This window comes from Anas acuta, chromosome 2 (genome assembly GCF_963932015.1).
Source record: "Anas acuta chromosome 2, bAnaAcu1.1, whole genome shotgun sequence".
Lineage (NCBI taxonomy): Eukaryota > Metazoa > Chordata > Aves > Anseriformes > Anatidae > Anas > Anas acuta.
The window spans coordinates 104,444,744-104,466,926 of NC_088980.1; the positions used below are offsets into that span (position 1 = coordinate 104,444,744).

The following is a 22,183-nucleotide window of genomic DNA, read 5'->3' on the forward strand; positions in this document are numbered from 1 at the left end:
CCCACTATTAGTTTCTGAGCACTCTATTAAGCTTTAATTTATATTCTGAGAAAGAGAAATTTGACGGATCCTTCTTGTGCTCCACAAAACGAACAAAGGCTACACCGCCAATGCATTACATCTAAGTATAAAAGAGGTAAAATCAGTTAAAAATGCAAATATTACAATCTGCTGGTAGAAAATTCTCCCAGGAACAATCATTCTAAAAAAATAAAAAATAAACAAGAAATCCTTCCATTTTAAACTGAGAGTTGGCAGTTGTATTACTCTCTGCTCAAACTTTCTTTTAAGTAAACACTGTATATAAGGAACAGGGTAAGTATCTGACGTTGGAGATGCAGCACCTGACAGTATCTTCCTCCTCTGAATGCCACAGGCAGCGTGCTGGCCTATTGCACTCTACTACTGAAATGAAATAAAGGAAATTAAGAAGGGGCTTCATCCACTACAATCCCATACCAGCTTTACACAGTTCTATATACGAGTTATATTTCACATAATTAAAGGTGTTAAAGAACTGGGTATTCAACCTTTGTAATACTGTCAGCAGGAGGCTAGTTTGAGAATGTAATCATGGTAAGAAAAAAGAGTTTCCACTCACTGACATTTAAAAGAATTATCTGACCCACACATTGAACAGTGCAAGGCAGGGAAGCAGAAAAAGGACCCAAACAGGAAAAAAAAAGAATAATGTATGCAATTTCCCATTACTTAGAGCAAATTCAAGATCAAATTGTTTTAAATACCATCACCGCAATAATTATATCTAGATAAAAACATTACAGAAGGCAGTATGTACTTAGTTATGTTTCCCATATTTTTCCCCAATGGAGAAAATAAAAAAAACAAAAATCATAAAAAAACATTTCTCAGAAGATATAATGCTATCAAATAGGCTGCTACTTTCTTAAAATAAATGCAGTCGCAACTTACTGTTCATCTAATGCAAGAAAGCCAAAATAAGTTCTGTGTAATTCCAAAGAGTTAACAGAGCATTAATAGAGCCATTACAGATAGTGCGAACTATCAAGAAAAGATTAAGTGAATTACTACTTAAATGAAAGTGATGTTGTCTCCCCATGAAGCCAAAATTTAACCCTCAGGTGAAAGTTAGAACAATCTAAGATCCATTTTGCCCACTTAAAAAAGATAGCAATATAATAAGGAATCGGTTCTAGTAACAAGGAAACAATTTTTCTAAAAGATTTTGGTGGCTTAGAAATACTGATCATAGGCAGCAAAAAATGCAATTAATTTCCCAATAGCTAACAAAGAGGAAGAAAAGAGACAGGTGTACACAAGGTATCAGTGAGACATAGAATCAATATCCTGAAGGTCAGAGTCCTGTGCACTGTAGAAGTCATAGCCACTAGGAAACTGAAAAGTAATCTCACATCTCTCCCACATCCCATTCACCCCCGTCCCACAAAACAGAAATGCACACACTAAATGGCAGCTTTTAAATACAAAGCTACACATCTTGTACTAAACACATGACGCTTTTAAGATCCTGTCCAAGAAAGGCAATTTGTATAAAATATAGTCCTATTCATTTCCTTGCACCCTGGCTATATACCATTTTAAAACCTTATTTCCCTACACACCCAATTACACTGCAATTTTTTCAATAGTTAGCTACCAACAAGAAAAGCAGTTTGCCTGTCACCTGGCACACTTTGTATTTCTGTACATAGCAAAGTTTAAAACTTAAGGGGACAAAAAGAGTGTATTTTAATAATATTTAACTTACCTCTGCTTCTACATCCACATTCTGTTTCAGAAGCAACTTCAAAATGTCAACGTGGCCATTCTGACTAGCCGCTTGCATAGCTGTGTGTCCAGCACATTGTCCATTTACCTGGAAGCATATTAATACTTTGAGATCATCTGCAAGATACACACATGCGTACCTATGAGACACAGTATACATTCAAGTGTCTTAGAAAACTTAAAGCAACAGCATATCAAAGCACATAAAGCTATCTAAACTATTTTTAGACAGCTGTATTTCCGACATACATTAGGATCTCCTAGGAGAAGACCTCCTTACCATTTTTATAGAATTATCTGGATTGAAGGAAAGACTCAAAGGGATTTACTTCAAACATCAAGACCTTAATGATAGTTGGATTAAAAAAAAAAATCACCTCTGGCTACTGTAAAGACCAGATTTTGAGAACAGGTCTCAGAATGATGCCAGTTCTCTGTTCTCAGAACAACGACAACTCTCTCTCCCTCTCATCATCATTTTCTAATTTATGTCAAGAACGAGAGTCAATCTGAACAAAATACCATGCTTTGTATAATCTTGAGCTGCAGATTACCCCTCAGAACTGATGGAGTTTAACCTCCGTTGTAGTGAGAAAAATATCTCGTGATTTCAAAACATGCCCCCTGAAGGAAGCCCTAACATTCTTAAACATTTTCTTTTAGATTTTTCACTGTTATGTGATTAGACAATTTGGTAAAAAGTACCTGACAAAGTGCATTAGGTGGTCTATTTCATGAATTAGAAAAAGAAAAAAATAAAACAAAACCAATACACACAAAACCCACCCAAATCAATCCTCCTTCCCTTTATCTCAAAACAAAAGAAGTTCAAGACCCTTTGCTAATTGCAAGCGTTTGTCTCTCCGCCCTGACTCTGGAATACACATGCCTAAAGGTATTTTAATTCACAGCAGACAATGTAACACAAAACTTGACCAGTAAAAAAAGGTACTAAGCAGCATTTTCATACATCCCCCAGCACATTTCATAGGACAACAAATAGAAGAGACACTGGGACCAGCTGACACACTACTGTCTGGCAAGGGTTATCTAGGACAACTTTTTTCAATATTACAGGTCCCCAGAACAAGCCCCCTCCAGAACTGAACACTCACATCCACATCTGGTCTCTTTAGCAGATCTTCCACTTTAGCAACATCTCCGTTGGCAGCAGCTTTAACCAATTCTTCATTGAGATCTCCAGATTCTTGGGTTTCAAATAGTTTCTTCAATAGCTGGGACAATCTCTCTGGAATTATTAAACAAAGCACAGTTAAGATTACAATTTTAGTCACACAAGAACAGAAAAATGTGTGAAATTTGTTCCTAACGACATGTACATAGTAATATACAAACCACCATAAAATGGCAGCTTTAATTTACTATTCAGTTTCAAGGAAACACTGCAACCCCATTATCCTTCACATAGTAGAGGCCATCACATCACATATTTCATAACAAAGTTGATTTAACCACAAACAGTTTGTCTACTGTGAAATACAAAAGGGCAGGGGGGATGTAAAAATGCATGTTGATATACCAGGCTTTTTTAGTCTTCTAGCTTAACTTCATATTAGACTAAAAAAAAAAAAAATCTCCCACTGCGATTAGTTAAAGAATGTCTAATTAAGTTTAAGACAACGCGTTTAAGGAAAGAATACTATCCTGAGTAACTGCTTGCAACAAATTCCTCCCTTATGCTTGTTATCCCCCAAAACCTTTTAAACAAGGAACAAATACACTGCTTGCTACACCCAGTGGCACACTCTTCACGCCTCAGAGCCTATTCCAATCTAACATCCCTTCTAATCACTTCAATTTTAAAGCCCTTAGAGCTGAACTGTTTTAAAGCCCTCCAAGCTTGCACTATACTTGTACTGTAGCCAAACAGAAACACAAATTTGATTTGGAATTTTTGCATCTTACCAAGAGAGGATCAAATAACATCTCCATACCCACTGCAAGCTTATTCTTGTGTCTCTCTGGGAAGTTAACATTGGATTAGCTGAACCCTGAGTCTGAGTTTTATTAACTTAACATACAAATGATGTACCAGTACTTAACAATTTTGTGATTAACACCACTACCCATCATACAGACGTTACAGGTTATTCTTCAAACTTACCACCAGATGCATTACTTATAGCGGATCCTGCTGATGCCACCTTTGAGACAGCTGCTGGATTATACGTCCACGATGTCCCACAGACCTCCACCTTTAAGTCACTATCTGAATAGATCTGCTGGACGCGACCAACTTTACCCAAAGTCTGCATTGAAGAAAACATCAAATGTAAATAACACTAAAAATAAAATGTTGAGAAATATGAAAGTTGTAACAAAGCATAGATTTTATGAAGTCTGTTGTATAATAGTACAGTCACTAATCCCTTTAACTAAGTTTCATCAGGGTAGGCAGATTACAATAGCTGAGCAAGTATTACCCTGCTTAGTGAAATGTACTTTCTCCGACTTAGAACAAAGTCACAACTGACTCCCATAACCTCCAGGTACTTTAATAATCACAATCAGAAAAACTGTATGAGTTGTACGATCCTAATAGTCCAAACATACAAGTACTTACAGGAAGCATTGCTTCAGCCCACTCTCCATGACCTCTTTGAAGAAGCTTGATTCGCTCCAAGTCATAGCAGACTTGAACAAGGTCACCCACTTGAAACTGAGAGGTGCCTCCTTCTGCACCTTGAGCAGCATCTCCACTTCGGACAACATTGGCTTTGGTGAGAACAGCTGGATTAAACGTCCACCTAGACAACGAATCATTTAAAGCAGAGTCTATAAACTTGGGAAGTGAAAGAATGCTTAAAATAATTTCCTTGTATGCCTAAAGCTCTCTACAATTTGATATTACATCATATATCCTGCTAACCATTTTTTTTTGCACAATCTGGCCACTGTAGTAAAAGAACAAAAAGGTTTGCTTGGTTTTTTTTACAAATACATTAACAGTAAGAGAAGGGCCAAGGAGGACCTCCATCCTTTACTGGATGCAGTAGAGAACATGACTAATGGATAAGGAAAAGGCTGTGATTCTCAATGCCTTTTTTTTTTTTTTTTTTTTTTTTTTTTAAGTCTTTAATAGTCGAACAGGGAATAGAGTCATCCCCCCGAGATTCAGGTGGAATCAGTAAGAGACCTGCCACTCCACCTCCACTGTCACAAGCCTATAGGGCCAGATCAGATCCACCCCAGCATGGGTTCCTGAAAGGCAAGTCCTGCCTGGCCAATCTCATCTCCTTCTATGACCAGGTGACCCGCCTGGTGGACAAGGGAATGACTGTTGGTGTAGTCTACCAAGATCTCAGCAAAGCCTTTGACATGGTCTCCCTCAGTATTCTCTTGGAGAAGTTGGCAGCCCATGGCTTTTACAGGTACACTCTGTGCTGGGTTAAAAACTGGCTGGATGGCCAGGCCAGAGAGTGGTGTGAATGTAGCTGAATCTAGCTGGCATGAGTGGTATTCCTCAGGGGTCAGTGTTGGGGACCATCCTCTTTTAGTATCTTTATTGATGATTTGGATGAGGGAATTGAGTGCACCCTCAGCAAGTTTGCAGATGACAGCAAACTGGAGGGAAGTGTCCATCTGCTGGAGGGTAGGAAGGCCCTGCAGAGGGACCTGGACTGGATGGGTCAATGGGTAGAGGCCGATGGGATGAAGTTCAACATGGCTAAGTGCCAGGTCCTGCACTTTGGTCACAACAACCCCATTCAGCAATACAGGCCTGGGGCAGAGGGGCTGGAAATCTGTGAAGAGGAAAAGGACTTGGGTGTGTTGGTTGATGCTTGCCTGAACATGAGCCAGCAGTGTGCCCAGGTGGCTGAGATTGCCAACAGCACCCTGGCTTCTATCAGGAGTAGTGTAGCCACCAGGGCCAAGGAGGTGATCGTCCCCCTGTACTCTGCTCTGGTGAGGCCACACCTCCAGTGCTGTGTTCAGCTTTGGGCCCCTCACTGCAAGAAGGACATCGAGGCCCTGGAGCATGTCCAGAGAAGGGCTACAGAGCTGGTGAAGGGCCTGGAGCACAAGGCCTGTGAGGAGCAGCTGAGGGAGCTGGGGGTGTTTGGTCTGGGGAAGAGGAGGCTCAGGGGAGACCTCACTGCTCTCTATCAGCCACCTGAAAAGAAGGTGTGGGGAGCTGGGGGTCAACCTCTTCTTGCAGGTAACTAGTGATAGGACTAGAGGGAATGACCTCAAGTTGTGCCAGGGGAGGTTTACGTTGTAAGTTAGGACAAATTTCTCCTCAGAAAGAGCAGTCAGGCATTGGAACAGGTTGCCCAGGGAGGTGGTAGAGTCACCATCCCTGGCAGTGTTTAAGGAATGTTTGGATGTGGTACCCATGGACATGATTTAGGGGGGTAGATAGTGTTAATAGTGGGATGGTTGGACTAGATGATCTTGGAGGTCTTTTCCAAGCTTGAAGAGTCTATGATTAGATGAGATCCCCAACTTAAGAAGCTCACATCTTAACCCCTTTTCCTGAAACCCCACAACACACTACTATTACCATTCCCCCTTAAAGCCATGGGATACGTTCTAATTTAAAAAAAATAAAATACTGTATAAAACACTGTCTTAGAAATAAGATACTCCACAGCTTTATTATTTTGGACTCAAACTATCATTAAGTATGAGAGGGAGCAAATTTTTCTCCCTAAAGCTTTAAATCTTTAAAGATCTGAGAGCTGCGCTATTAAAGTCCTTGTTACACATTGCAAAAGCAATATAAAAATTCTCAGGGAAATCTTAATATACAGAAAAGGAGAACAGAACATTTCTGGCAGCAAGTGATCACAGTGCAGAAGGCAAAGGCAGTCTGTGAGATCAGTGACAGAAGGCTACATAACAAACCTGTTGCCACTTGGATATTGTACTACAATGTCATGATCCTCATCAATGCCACAAACTGTTCCAGTTGTTGTTAAGGTTTCAAACATGCCATCAGTCCATCCTCCGTGACCATGCTGCAAAGACTGTACAATTTCCAAATCAAGGTCAATGTTTACAAGGTCACCAATCTGCAGCCCACCAGGATTTCTGTTACCGTTTTGCTCACCTGAAATGGAAAGAGAAGAAAATGTTCGCATGACTACATTAATTTTCCAAGCAATCTAAACAACACAAATTCATTTCTGACACAGAACTGATACCCACAAAACCTCTCCGTATCTATGAAACTGGAGTGGCCAAGAGCTGAAAGGGAGGTGAACAGGTTAAAAAGAACCCTGAGTCCCTGGGTATGGAATTATCTATTTCTCTTTGAGTTTTCACGGCAAATAGTGAAATGGTAAATGATAAATACTTGTGACAGGCTCTAGTTTGACCTCTAACAGGAAGGGTAACAGCTGTGGTGCTAGACATCAAAATTAGCTCTGATAGTTTTGAGGCATCACATACAAAGTGCCATGTACCCCCTCAGAGGCTGAAAGATAATCAGAATGCCCACAGAAAGTGATTTTTTTTTTTTTTTAATTGGGTCAGTTCCTGAACGTGGAGAAAACACTGGCAAAAAAGAAAAACACTGCAAATTTTTGTGCAAAAACCTTCTCCAGACAATGCCTGATTTCAAGAGACACTTCATACCAAAAAGTCAAAAGCTGGGAAAAAGCAGCATACATCCACATACATCAAGCTATGTTAACTGATGAGAGAATGAACTTGTGGATCTGCTCACTGACAGAACAAGAGGATGGTATTTGGTACTGTCCACTGAATAACCGCAGTGACAACTGCAGAACTCATGTAGATGGAGTTCAACAGCAACATCAGTGGCAAAGGAGAGGGTGAGCCTTTAATAACACTGCTGCCTTAAAGGGAAAAAAAGTGTTTTTCCTCTTCCAAGCAAGAGGCAATAATGGAGGAGGGGTCCTCACATTGTAGTAAGCAGAAAAATGTAGTTCGATTCAGAGAGACGATGACATTCTTTGGAGGGAGACCAATTCCAGAGACCAAAATCCACACCAGGTGTTGCAGCAAAGTCTGCAGAGGACTTAATGGTCAAGAAGAGACTACAATGCTGCTTTAGAAGAAACTGCTTAGAGAGGAAACATGGCCACAAGCGGATGCTCACGTTCAATGGACGTTGACTTCTACGACCACTCACACTGTCACAGTGACCTCTCTCTGTCCTGGTCTCTGTTTAAAGGACCTATAGACAGAACGCTATTTTGAGTCCGCACCCTTTACCTTTGCAACAAAACACTCACAACATGGGAACAGCCAATCCTGCACCGACAAAGTCAAAAAATATTTCTACAGAAAAGCTACTGATAAAAAAAACTCACTAGAGAGAAAACTGATCATTTGAAGACAAATGCTCCAGAGACGGCCATGATTAGACAGGGAAGAAAGAGCAAAATTTATAGAAGTGTTAACTGGAGAAAGGGGTGTCTGAAGGTTATCTGGTCTGATATTCCACACAAAGCTGAGCTAGCAATGACCATCTGAGGTCAGCTACGGCTTTGTCTATCTCCATTCTGAAAGTGAAGTTGAGCAGAGGGCTGGAGCACCTCTCCTATGAAGAACGGCTGAGAGAGCTGGGGATGTTCAGCCTGAAGAGGAGAAGGCTCCAGGGAGACCTTACTGCAGCTTTTCACTACTTAAAGAAGGCTTATAAAAGAGACGGAGACCAACTTTTTGCTCAGGCAAATGGCAGGATAAGGGGAAATGGTTTTAAACTACAAGAGGGAAGATTCATTTTAGATGTTAGGAGGAAATTCTTCCCTCAGAGGGTGGTGAGGCACTGGAACAGGTTGCACAGAGTGGCTGTGGATGCCCCATCCCTGGAATTGTTCAAGGTCAGGTTAGACTAGACCCTGGGCAACGTGGTCTAGAGGGTGGCATTCCCCCTTCATGGCAGGGGAGCTTGTAACTACATAGTCTTCAAGGTCCCTTCCAACTCAAGCCATTCTACAATTCTATGAGCATTTTCAGTCACCCTTCAATGAGCAGTAGACAGTTGGTGGATTACATCTTCACCTCTTCCTTGCCAGACTGAACAAGCCCAGCTATTTCTCCTTGTGAATCATGTCCTCACAGTCCCTTAACCACTTTGGCAAACCAACATCAGACAGAACCTGTAGAGTTTCTAAAACACTTTTTTGAACTGAAGGTGTGGAGGGTGAAAGTGCCAACACGAACTGGACACAGCCTCATCATCATTGAGAAGAAAGGGCCTCAAGTTGCCCCAGGGAGGTTTAGGTTGGGTATTAGGAGAAATTTATTTATTGAAAGGGTTGTTAGGCATTGGAATGGGCTGCCCAGGGAAGTGGAGGAGTCACCATCCCTGGAGGTCTTCAAAAAACGTGTAGATGTAGAACTTAGTAGCATGGTTTAGTGGTGGACGTGTCAGTAATAGGTTATAGGTTGGCCTAGATGATCTTAAAGATCTTTTCCAATCTGAGTAATTGCCATATAGCCAGCCCACTATCCAGTTTGCTTTGTTTGCAATGATGGCATACTGCCATCATATTTGGTATTCACTGCAACACCCATGTCTTCCTTGGCAAGGCTCCTCACTTAGGAATGCACAATTCCAAGTCTGTCCTGGTACATAGTGTTATTTCAACCATTCCAACCACTTCTGGTTGAAGTCCGTGAGGTCTCCACTCACCAAATTCTTCACTTTCTCACAATTTTTCTGAATAAAGCTCTGCTTTCCACTACACTGTTCAGCCAATTTGGTGTCACCTGCAGATTTTCTGCGACTGGATTTGCCTTATCATAAAGGTCACTGAGGAGGTACTGAACAAAATTAGCCTCAGTATTTTGTCCTGACTACTATTTTAATTAGGCCCCTGCTGAACTGTTATTAGTACTCTACTCTAAATAACACAAAGCTTCAAAAATAACTTTCTAGCTTTTAGTGCAAGCATAGATTTAAATTCACAGCATGAACTTATCTGTGAACTATGTTTAGAATACAAATGAAAGGGACAGATGTTCTATCAAAGAGTGAGATTGAGAAGATGGAGCATAACGTGGTTAGAATGATGAACTAAGTTCGTTGTCATCCATTAAGAGCAACTTGACAATGTAGAAGAGAAAGAATTTAAACAGTCTCCTACCAACTTCAGTGATTAACATTGATGCACTCAAACACAGTATCACCCAAAAGCAAGCTACACGTAGAAAGTATAGACCTGTACTTTTAAAACATGAACCAAAATAAATGCAGGGTATGCATGAGAACCTAGGTTTACTGTGTGTAACAAAGAACCTATTCCCAGTTTTACATTCCCACTCATGTCAGACTCAAGTGACAAAAGTCACTTCAAGTACACAAGCAAGATACAAAGATCAGAATAACTTGCATTTTTACTTCCAAACAATTCCTCTACATAACAGTACATAGCCTTCTGGACAACATTTTATTATTATATTTTTAATAAAAAAGGCAAACCTTTACTGTTTTCACCTTTTTACTATTGCTGTCAAAAAGCAATAGTGCAAAAAGCAGAATTTTCTGTAGTATCCCATTTTATGTCCAGATGTTTCACAAAGGAAATACACATTAAGACAAGGGGCAACGGGTGCAAGCTGGAACCTGGGAGGTTCTGCTTAAATATGAGAAGAAACTTCTTCACAGTGAGGGTAGCAGAGCACTGGAACAGGCTACCCGGGGGGATGTGGAGTCTCCTTCTCTGGAGACATTCAAAACCCGCCTGGACACATTCCTGTGTGACCTGATCTAGGTGTTCCTGTTCCAGCTGGAGGATTGGACAAGATGATCTTTGAAGGTCTCTTCCTATCCCTAACATTCTGTGTTAGATAACACAGACATTTGTGCCTAGGAATTCATAAACTTTATTCCAACTTGACTGTATTTCAAAAAAACAGAACATCGGGCAATTATTTTTATTATTTACTCCGCACCTATTTGTAGCCCAGCTAAGACACAAGAGGTCAGTGCAATAGCAGATATGGGAAACTGCAACCAAGATTTCACAGCATATACTAGTCTCAGCACAAAGTAATATGCAAAATTGTATGTTCAACTGGGTTTGTTTATGGCTGAGTATATTCTACTTGTTAAACATTTCTGAATACCAAAAAGTCCTAGAAGAATGCATTGATATTTAGCTCCTTAGAAATACACCGCACAACACGTGACTATTTATTGCTCGTTCAACATTTAACAGCTCCCTTGCCATCAGTCTGGCACATTGATACTAAATAATATTGAGGAAGGAGTTACAGTTCATTATTAATGCACTGAAATGCTACCATTTACAGTTCACCAGGAAGGACAGTCATTTTAGATTACATTTGAAAAGAAACCCACACGTATAATTAACATGGATCAAAACAAATTTACACTGTCTTCAACTCACCTAACACAGGACAATGGTCCCTGTAGAAAGAGCCTCCTTTTGCATCTTGGACACATTTCAGGTCAGACTAGGGAAAGAGATTAAGGGAACATTAGTCCTCACTGAATGAGTCTCCAGTTAACATAAATCAGTGGAACTAGAATTGAAATACACTCAATTAAGCAAAAATGAAAATTATGCGTACAAAAACATCTTCCATGAAAGTCACTGGAGCAAATAAGCTCAAATAGTTTCGAAGCCGTCAGCCTTGACATTCTCAAAATTTGAGTATCACTTACCAATACAAAAGGCTATAAAAGATAATTTTTTAACCCAAAAAGGTAGTAAAATAACACATCTCCTTGGCATTGTTCTATATAGTTATTGTTTAAAAAAAGCATATGAATACAAGCAAAGAAGAAAGAAGTAACTACAGACAGTGCTTGAGGCCACAGCCTTTCCTGTACAATGTTATTTCAGGCTCACCAGTGCTGTCCCCTGTTCCCAAACATTTTTCTCACATATATATACACATATTAAAAATTTAGAGAATAAAACCTAGCACCTGAATTCTAGAAACTGAACAATTTCCTATGAAAAACATACAGAATACAAAGATGCAGGTTTAAATTAAGCTGAACTAAACGTGATCATTTAAAGACAGAAGTTCAAAAGCATATGCCTGCAGAAAGATCATTTTATATTACGTGAGGCACAGAAGTTTCAAGTGTGATAACCAGCTCCTATTCAGGAAGCCAGGGAAGGCTCCTGTGATTCTCCCTTCCTCTAGTTCTTTCTCTGCGTAACCCTTTAAGCCAAAGGGCTACCATCTGGCATTGCTCCTTACGGGGAACAATCCTCACTAAACAAAGGGCATTTTGTGTGCATGATGAGCTGGGAAGGAGACCGGGAGCTGTCTGTACATGTGGCAGAATATTCTAAGGGAATGGGGGAAGAAATAAAGATGACAGGCAGCTGGGATCTAATCAACCCAAACTAAGCAAATGTTTTATTAATAAATATTTTTTCCACATCTAGGATTTATTGACAGACTGTACTCCTGCAAAAGGATTAACATAAACTCTTTGAGACTTCCAAGCCACTGAGGGAGGCACTGATGACCACCAGGCTTCCCCCAGTGACCCGGACCTACGAAGAAGGCACCATCACTTTCTGAAAAAACAGCAGAAACTGCTGGATTGAAATAATGAGATATAGCTGTGCTGCAAAATAGGAGAAAGGAGGAGTCAGCTGGGCAGGGAACAGCCGTGTACAACAGCCTGCTGCCACCCGGTGGGCAGGCCCTGGCTTCGAGTCGGCCGGGGACAAAAGGGCTGCGCTGAGGGCCCCAGATGGCGAACTGAGGGACACCCACAGACCCCTAACGGGCCTGGAAGCACTCGGTCCCATCCCCTGGACACAGCCTCCTGGGCCAGGCAACAATCACTGGCACAAGAGTTGGTTTTCTTTCTTCACAGCATCGAGCAGAGAGTGCAGGAGGGCCCACACGCATCTCCTTGCAGCCAGGCGATGCTCGCGCACAACACAAGGATGGCTAAAAGCTAACTGCAGAAATAAAATAGTAATTAGCCTTTTACTGAATATCTTGCAGCAGAAATTCTCAGGAAGCAGGTTAGGATACCTTGGTTTTTACAGAGTGACACAAAACCCTCCAAATCTGCTCTGTCTTACTAGCCAGCCTGCACCACACAGGTTATTTCTGGAATATAATGATATACTTGGGTGCAAAACTAAGCTGTAGCTTGATGTCCAGCATTAGCTTTACACTCATCTTCCTTCCAGCAACATGGTGGAGTCAATGTTAAATTACTACAGAGGAAAAGAGTATGATCTATCACAGAAAAGCAAAGTAACCTGTTCATTTTTAACACGTGTGTCTTCACCAAAAAATTGGAAAGGACTCGAAATGCACAGAAAGATGAGGCACTGACAGAGATGAAGGCAGTAAAACTCATATATGCTGTATTGACAAAGAGTTCCTTTGACAACTTTGTAAACAGCACTACCAACAAAAGTAACATCAGCATAATATAGGCCTTATTAAAACACAACATAACCAACACTAAAGAAAAACACACAGGAGTTTCATGACAGGAAACTTCTTATTTGTACTTCAGAAGCATGAAAGCCGATTGAGCAACTAGAATTCTACTTGCAGCAAACCAGATACCAGTTTTATCAAAAATGGAGAACATGAAAACATGCTTTCTCCTGCCCAAGTCATTTAATTCAAGATGAAAAAAATTAATTCAAAGATGAAAACAAAATATAAGCTTTCATACATTAACTGGATGTAGAAATCATTCAATGAACCCAGAAGATGATTCTCTTCTGAGAAAAGAAACAAAAACAAGCTGTAGATTTTGTGGAATTTATGTATACTTAGAGAAGAGACGGGAACCCCAGTTAAGCAGAAAATCATTAAAATGAAAACTCAACTCAGTGGGTAATGACAGTTTCTGCCTACATCAATCTTCATTCTTTTACCATCTACTTACTGACTTTGCTGAAAAACTCTCTGCTTTTCAGCAGTATGTGACTGGATTACATGAAGATCATGATCTTCTCAGCCAAATGGGAAATACAGAAGATGTAACAGCTGGCTTTGACTTACTATCCAATTATACCAATGAAAACCCAGCCATTTCATCATCATAAAAACTTCAAGGAATAAAAAAAGTGTATTACAGCAGTGTCAGCAGATGGTGTAAAAAGGGCCATCATCTCTGACCTTGAAGAGTAAAACAGTGCTGAAAGAGCAGCTGCCTATTGGGATAGCTGAGTTATTCCCATCAGCACAAAAGGCCAGCCACCCAAACCAGGGAGGTAAGTTTGCAGACGTAATACGGAGACCAGGTGTGCTAAGAAAAAGAAGAATGTTTGTGAAACAGCACCTACATCAGCAGTAAATACCAGGACAGAAATTAATACTGATCTGACAGTTAAACCAGCCAGAACCATGCACAGCTGCAGGTGTTTGAGGTGGGAGGGAACACACACCCTAAAGGTCATTTTAAGTCTCAAAACTGAGAAATGCTTTTGGCAAGGAAACATGCTCTCGCAGGGCAAATGAGGAAAGCCAGAGCACGCAGCTTTGTCACTGGGTTACAACGATGAGGGACTAGACAAATCCATAAGCTCTAGCTAAAAATTTTAAGAAATGCAGCATTTCAAATTAAATGAACTGAAAACTTTTTCAGTTTCAAGAATCTGAGAAGAGTGAAAGCAAATAAAAGGAGATATTAGAGAAATAACTGAAATGATAAAGAGGTATGAGGTGTAAAAACAACAGCAACAGCTTCTTATAGAGGAAAATCAGAATGCAGACAAATCCTGACTGGATGGTTTACTGAATGGACTGAATGGTAAGGGTCTATTGATTATAGGTACTTATTAAATTTTTCCACATGTAACTTTCTTTGTTTCCAAAGAGGATCATTTTAAATTCACGACTGTCTTCCTTGGAGGTTTATATGATAAATTAAAAAAATGTAAAATGTATTTCTGTTTAAGGGAAGTATGTTTCTAAGCAGCTCACTTATGGGGAGATGAAAAACTGCTTGGTTGAGACTACAGGAGAATGAACAGAAATAAAGCCATGTGAAGAGAAGCAAAACAAAGTCAGCTGACAAATGCAAATAAATATACATGTACAAGGTATATACATACACATAAACATCTCACTCCTCTCTCAATTTAAAAACAACTACCCCCTACTTCCTAAATCATACTGAAGTCACAGCTTGCCAATATAGAAAAAGAAGCCATTGTATTCATAATAATAGGAATCAACAACTCTATGCTTCCAGCAACATTCCAGATAAATTTGTGGATTAAGATGAAATTGCCTCTTTGAGCAATTCCACAGCTGCTTGTGAACTGAATTCTTGTTTCTTGGATTCTTCCTACACTCCTCATTTTTGAGGTATAGGAGACAAGGTGACAGTCTGGAGATTTGCATTTTATGTTGTAACTGCAGCAGAAAGTATTTCTGCATATTTTATAACTCTCACCTGCAATGCCTCATGTGACAAGAGGTTTGCCTTGTTATTAATTTAAAAATGTGTGCTAACAAACCACTCTTAAAATCCTCTGGAGTGATTTAAAAGACTATCCTTTAAACATAACCCAATAAATATTGATGAATAGAAATTGGGTATCAGCCAGGATCAGAAACAAAGTTTAAAAATAACATCAAAAATGTAAGGGCCAGGAATCTTATTAGCCTCCTTCATGCACTCAACTATTCAGACTTTTGTGGGAGAAAAAAAAAAGTACACAAACACAGATGGCTTACAGATTACTGTGACAATGATGGATGATAACTACAGTTACTTCTTTCAGAGGCTACACAGATGAAAGGAAGATCCTCCATAATGAAAAACAAGAGGAGGAGGTTAATCACAGCAGAAAAGGCAAGTGGTATAACACAAAGAAATTTAATAGCACAGAAATAATTTCTAAATACTGAAACAGATTTAGGACATTCCTGCTAGAGGAACCATTGTCTTCAGTTATTATAGCAAAATCATTCTACCAGTAAGTAGTAGAATTGTAATGCTTATTGAAAACCAATAGATGTTACATCTTCATGTGCTTGACATGAAGAAATTAAAACTCAAGTCCAAAAAGCTAAATCTCAATCTTCTCATTCAATTCTCTAATTTTCAATAAACAGATTACACTATAAAAAAAGGCTGTATTCACAAGTAGGTAACACGGTTAACAGCTTGGCTGGCTCTAGAATCTGAATACACATATAGGTATGAAATGCAAGCACTGTTGATAACCATACTAGCCAACTGTACTTGATTCCTACCATGGATGTAACAAACACGTTATTCAACCTAACAGTACCATAAAATCAGATTTCAGTTTGGGGATTTGTGGCCAGCGTCAGCACAGTAGAAGAAACACCCAGACTTAGATGCTAGACTTCATAAAGAAAGACAGGATGCACCCCTCGACCACAACAGCAAACTCGATTAAAAACTCAAAGGATCTGATCACAAATAAATGGAAGTTTTCAGCCAGCACCTGCTGCCCTACCAGCCAATCCTTGTCTCTCCCACGGAAAAGCTGGCAGGCTGGATAGATTCATTCTGAGGACCAGATGCAGCCTGTCAGCTATCAAATAAGCAACCCTGACTTACGATAATAAGCTGTGTTTCTTTAATCAGCTCCATTTGTGTCTGAGTCAAGTGTTACTCATTTGCAAGTATGGGTCTCTTCCCAGCTGTATTTACATGGGCAAACACTCTGAGTATTGTTTCCACACTCTCTGGACATTCTTAATCAATTCTTAAGTCCCCAGACAAGTTTGTCCCAATTTTATATGGACTTTGACAGTCTATTAGCCAGCTTTTTCTAACAGTACATAAATACCAGCAAATAATCATAACAAACTATACGAATTGGCACACAACTGATCAGTTATAAAAATCTACCTTTCCATGCAAATGACTGTCAAGGATATACAAAGTCTAAAGTCAAAACTGCATTTGATAAAAGGGTTTGAAAAAGGTAAAAAAGAATGCAGAAATTGATAGAAAAGGATTACAATCAGTTACGCACTACATATATGGCCTCAAATTATCCTTTATGTATGCGTCTACCTATAGTATGGATATATTATCCATTACATGTTATACATGTATCTAGTTTCATAAGCACTTTAACAGTTCTTTTTTGTTAATTATTGTCTGACCAAATATTTCTATTTGTACACATCTTCTGGGGAGAGCTGCCCTTTACTTCTCCAGCATCAGCTTGCAGTTGATGTAGTTAATGAAATATTTTAGAAATATTTAACACTTCCTTATGTGGCAATAGTTGGGCAAAAGAATAGTTTGTTTACAAATAATAAATATATTTTTATTATTAAGGGAATAACCATTTCACAAAGAGTATGGCTTATCTTCACGTAGTAGTTGTGGAGTCAATAGTAACATTTAGTGATTCCAGAACATTTTATCTCCTATTAGACAGTCCATAATTTTTAATGTAACTAAAATTGCAACACAAAAACCAGTTGAACTCATTCTGTCTAAACTTCGGTAACTGTGCTCCTTTTCCATGTGTCACAATCAAATATTAGGGAGAAGGCACGAACCATTGGTTTCATAATATTACACTATGAAATACTGTAACACCACCACCCCTGCTTTTGCCAGCATTTAAGAAATATTCTTTAGAACTGAAGGGACCAGAAAGGATGCCATTCAATAGTGACTTGTATTTTACCCTTAGCATCTTCCTGTTTCAGGCTGAAGAAATAACAAACTTTCCAAAATATACACCAGAAAAGCTGACCTGCACTTACTCATTCTAAACCTGATAATAAAATAATACTGAATACCACTTTTGCTGTAAATGTATTTTCTTTTTTATTCTGGAAGTATTTTACTCCCAGTGAGGCTAAAAAGTAAATAATTTTCCTTTCTGAAAAGTCAGCTAGTCATTGTTTAAGATCTTATTGCTAACACACATCTGACAAGATGACACCTCAATGTTAAGTTAACATGGTTTTCCTCTGCAGTATCAAACAAAAAATCATGCAAAGAAAATGCTAATTAAGATGTTATAAGCAGTTGATAATCGAAGTAACCTTTCCCTGACCCACATTAGGATAAGAAAACCGAGCAACAGAAGGCACTTAGGCTAGAGTCTGACCTATTTTCTCTCTCAAGCTTTAGCAGTAGCCATAGAAGCTAGGAAGCAAAAAACTTAATGCTAAAGCAAATTAAGGTTGTAACATACTTGCATACCTTCCCGCTGCATTGCTCACAAGAGGGTACTGAGTTTCTGATAACTTAAAAACTGCAAATCTTGCAGTAATCACACCAGAATTTGAAGCGAAATTGAGAAAAAAAAACAACAGTGTCTTTAAAAAGTTTACGATTAAACTTTTTTCTTTTCTGAATTTCAATTTAAGCACAGTATTAGCACAATAAGATAATTGTGCATGCAACGTAAATATTTACGATACTCAGGCAAAAAGGAGCTCTTAACTTTAAATCACTCCTGTGTTTTATCCCCAGATCAGACTTTCCTCCTAATGCATATGCATGATCCATACAGCTGTATTCACAATGACCTGACTAATAGCAGTGCACTGACAAAGGATATTACAAAAGCAGCAGAATAGCACACGTTATTCTTACCGCCCTTCCCCCTCCGAGCCTTTCACCCTTTATGGTTTTTTTATACTTACCATGCCCTCAAAGCCAACTCTGTAAAGGTTTTTAGCACCATTGTCCCAAAGAACGTATGCTGCACTATGTGGACTTGACGCACTCCAATCTTGGATTTCAGTTACCTATTTACAAATAAGAAAAGTGTTTATGCAACAAAAAAAACACTCAGAAACACGATGTGAACTTAAAATCTTCTTCACCCCCTCAGACAAGTTCACAATACCACCAATTTTACTGAATCTAATTAAAAAAATCTTATTAAGCTTCATATCTGTTGATACAAACATTCCCTAGGTGTCTTAATAAGCCTAAGTATGTACTTTGTAGATCTTTCTTCCAAATATCTGGTAGATAACCTACCTACATAAGTACAAAACAAAATCAGCACCGTAAACATTTATTTTATGATGCTTTGACATGTTCTTACTAAAATTACACTACGAAAAACAGGATGAAAACTGTTTTAATTGCTCCAATTTGTCTGTATAACCTGCATTAGCCTGGTGGCAGTAGTAGAGGCAAGGTTTTATTTCCTGAGCCAATTTGTTTAACAGCAGGACAAAAGAAAGGAAGTGAAAAGGACTTTGCCTGACATTTCTGAAATCATGAGGCTATGCAGCAAATTCTTACACCACTTCTATCACTCAAAGAATCAACTTCCAGAATTTGCCTTTATTCTTTATTTATTTGAAAGCCATTTCTGCTTTTTGCTTTTCCTAGTTTATATCCATCATGAAGACACTTCATATGCATTTATACATGTCTTCAGCTTGCAAATAATCCTACTAATTCTAGTTTAGTACATCAAATAAACACAGGCTAAGACTCATTTTGCAAGATTTCAGAGATTTCAAACCATCCTGTAAAATTCATAGCAAGGGGTAAACCAATCAAGATGAGAAGAAAGATACATCTGAATACCCTTTGCTTTAAGAGATTTATATTATTTCCTCTCAATAAAATTGAAAATGATATCCTCAAAGGTCCTAAAGCTTCTATAAACATCTAGGATATGAAATAGACTATTTTATTCAGAACTTCTCACTTTATTTGAAAGGCTGCTTAAGGATACCAAACATAAACAAAAACATCAGTTCACCCAGACAGAAGGACATCCAATTCTCATTCAATAGTATCTCGTGTACGGTGGTAAGTCATTGCCTATCTTACCACAACCTGCTTCACGTTCATATTTACAAACTCTCATTAGTTCTCAAGTTAAATCTACAGTGTTGTAACCATAACCTTAGCAAAATCTTCCGTGTCTTTCCATGCAATCCAATTTTCCATAAATCATTTTTATCATACAACTGTACCAAAAGCTCGCGATGTCCTAAATAAGCCAGTAATATAACATCCACAACAGACACTTGCAAAGCTTTCATTTTACATCAGCAAACTCTCTCTCTATAGACTATTAGATGAAAAACAAAAACTCAGGGTGCAAGCTGTTAAAAGCCAAAACCAAGAGATTAACAAATGTGGTGAGCCACAAGCAATCAGACCACAGAATGCAGGAGCGACCAGAAAGGGCTATGCTCGAGAACTGTTTTTACATCATCTCTCCAGTAACACTGAAGTATACTCCAGATCTTGATGTTAAGGCTGTCCTAGGACAGCCAAGATAGGTTTCTAAATAAAATTGTAAAAAAGTAAATCTAAGTGAACTTCTCAAACTGTACATCCCCTCCTAAGTGCTTGAGCATTACAGAGCAAGATTAAGAAATGACTAAAACTCAAGTACTTACTTTTATGGTGACCTATCTTCTCCTCCGTAAGAAAGGTCACTGAGATCATGACATGAACATGCAGAAATGCATCTTTTTATTTAAACTAGCTTTGTTTTATTTATTTATTTATTACCTTTCCCCTACGGCCATTGCCACCGTCTTGATCTTCCCATTGCCAGTCAACTCCTCGTACCACCCTGGCACCTGCAAAGATTCCTCTTGCTGTAATTTTCTTTGATTTACGGCGAGACTCCAGCAATACCCTGAAGTTATTAAAAAAAACAAACAACCACCCAAAAATGTCAAGATAATAAAGAAAGTCCAAGAATCCTTCAGGGTAGAAAAGAAGGTAACCATCTTGAAATAAGAGTAACTGCATAAATGCACATTTCATCACTTCCATTAAATTCTCAATTTGAACAGCAGAACACAAGTCTGTTTTATTATATATTTAGAATTAGCTTTTAATTCTAATAATTTCTTCCCCAGACTTCCTACTACCAACAACAACCTGTAACTATCTACATATAGATTTGTACTCATATTACTTAAATATTATCAAAATCAGTAAAGGAACATACAGACTCTCATAACATACTCTTGTTTCTCTCAGATGCACCCTACGCCAGAATTACTTTTCTGCAACTCCATTTTTATTTAGAATTATGCTATTACGTAGAGTAACTACATCTTTTTCCCCTTTGTGTCTCGTATGTTTTCTACAGTTGCGAATCTTGGCAAATTTCATTCAGTATATCAGCATTTATTTTGTTGATCTTATTTTTGTCATAACATGCTATTTGCCTCACAAATAGAAATAGAAACATTTTCTTGCATTTTTGGTCATGTCAAAAGCCAGCCGTATGCAATCGGACTGACTTCTTATTTCATGCCACGAGAATGTTGCCAGACAAAAGTATTCAGCTGAAATTCTGAACCTTTCCTGACCTCTCCGGGAAGTATAACACCCTCTTGCTCAACTTTAAAGATCCACCAGATGGCAGACAAGGAAAAAGTTAAGCTGTTAAAACCAATGCAAAGAGCATATGAAAATATTAGTAATTTTTATCTAATATAAAAGGGTGAGAGAAAACACAAAGATATGTTGTTTATAGTAGCATTTTAGAAATATCTCAACATCTAAAAACACTGAGACAAAAAACCAGCATATATTACTTTAGTATGCAGTCCATGGTATTCCAGATTTAAGAATAAAATAGGTGGAGCTCATGCTTTCTTCATCCGTATGTATGAAGACACATCTCATCATTTTTCCTATGAGCTATCCCTCAGATTCCCTAGTACTGCTTTGCCCTTTTCTCCTCCCTCTTTGCCCTTTTTTCTTCTCCTCCCTGATTAAGTTAAACCTAATCAATTTTTTTCTCATCTAAGTTTTACCCAATAGAAACAGCTCCTTGGCAGATAAAGCTACCTTCTACGTTAAGAGTTGCAAGACAGATATCAATGGGAGTAAACAAAGACAGAGAGAAAGCAACAACATGCAAAAGATTTCTGGCAGTTCCATATACCGCATACAATCTATCTCCAAAATTATGCTTTACACACCATAAGAGACTACCTAAAACTACAGAGGAAACTTCAGCTAAAAAGGAAATGAAGAAGTCTGGCAAGCATTCTCAGAAGCAATGAGATTTTATTTTTTTTTTTAAAGGCAGTAAAACAGATCTGTATTTTATTACCTAGTTCTTATTCATCACCCTAAGCCAGAATTTTCTACTCAAGGATCAGACATCTATGTCTTGTTCTGCATTAGAACTTTGTGACTCAGATACTAAGCTTATGCTATCTATTTGGTAACTACTGGCATGAATCTCAAAAAAACAGAAGTTACTTTTTGATTAAACCACAGACGTGGGCATTTTTGCCATAGTTAAAACTCAAAAGCAAACATCTGAGACAATAAACACAGTCCCTCCAAGAAAATAAATGAGAATCCAGTCCTTGTGCTCCAGCCACTCCTCTCAACTGTAAAAGTACTGATAAAAGCACACCATTAAATTACAACTTCATCATAAACCTTACTTCACCAAGAAGAAAAACAATATTCTGTCTTACGTGTCACATTCAACTGCATATCACATGTATATAAAAGAGGCTTCCAATGATATAATAAGAG

The 22,183-nt window shown here is 38.6% G+C and overlaps 1 protein-coding gene across 3 annotated transcripts in view; it reads right to left on the bottom strand.

Annotated features, from left to right (window-relative positions):
• Positions 1-22,183, bottom strand: part of MIB1 (MIB E3 ubiquitin protein ligase 1) — a 74,040-nt gene that overhangs the window by 41,996 nt on the left and 9,861 nt on the right. For all 3 annotated transcript variants that reach the window (XM_068671456.1, XM_068671455.1, XM_068671454.1), the window contains exons 3-10: positions 20,180-20,309; positions 18,334-18,438; positions 11,121-11,187; positions 6,640-6,844; positions 4,355-4,538; positions 3,896-4,040; positions 2,886-3,019; positions 1,751-1,858 (exon numbers count right to left, since the gene is read on the bottom strand). In XM_068671456.1, coding sequence (XP_068527557.1) covers positions 1,751-1,858; positions 2,886-3,019; positions 3,896-4,040; positions 4,355-4,538; positions 6,640-6,844; positions 11,121-11,187; positions 18,334-18,438; positions 20,180-20,309 — 1,078 coding nt within the window. The remainder of the gene's footprint in view (positions 1-1,750; positions 1,859-2,885; positions 3,020-3,895; positions 4,041-4,354; positions 4,539-6,639; positions 6,845-11,120; positions 11,188-18,333; positions 18,439-20,179; positions 20,310-22,183) is intronic.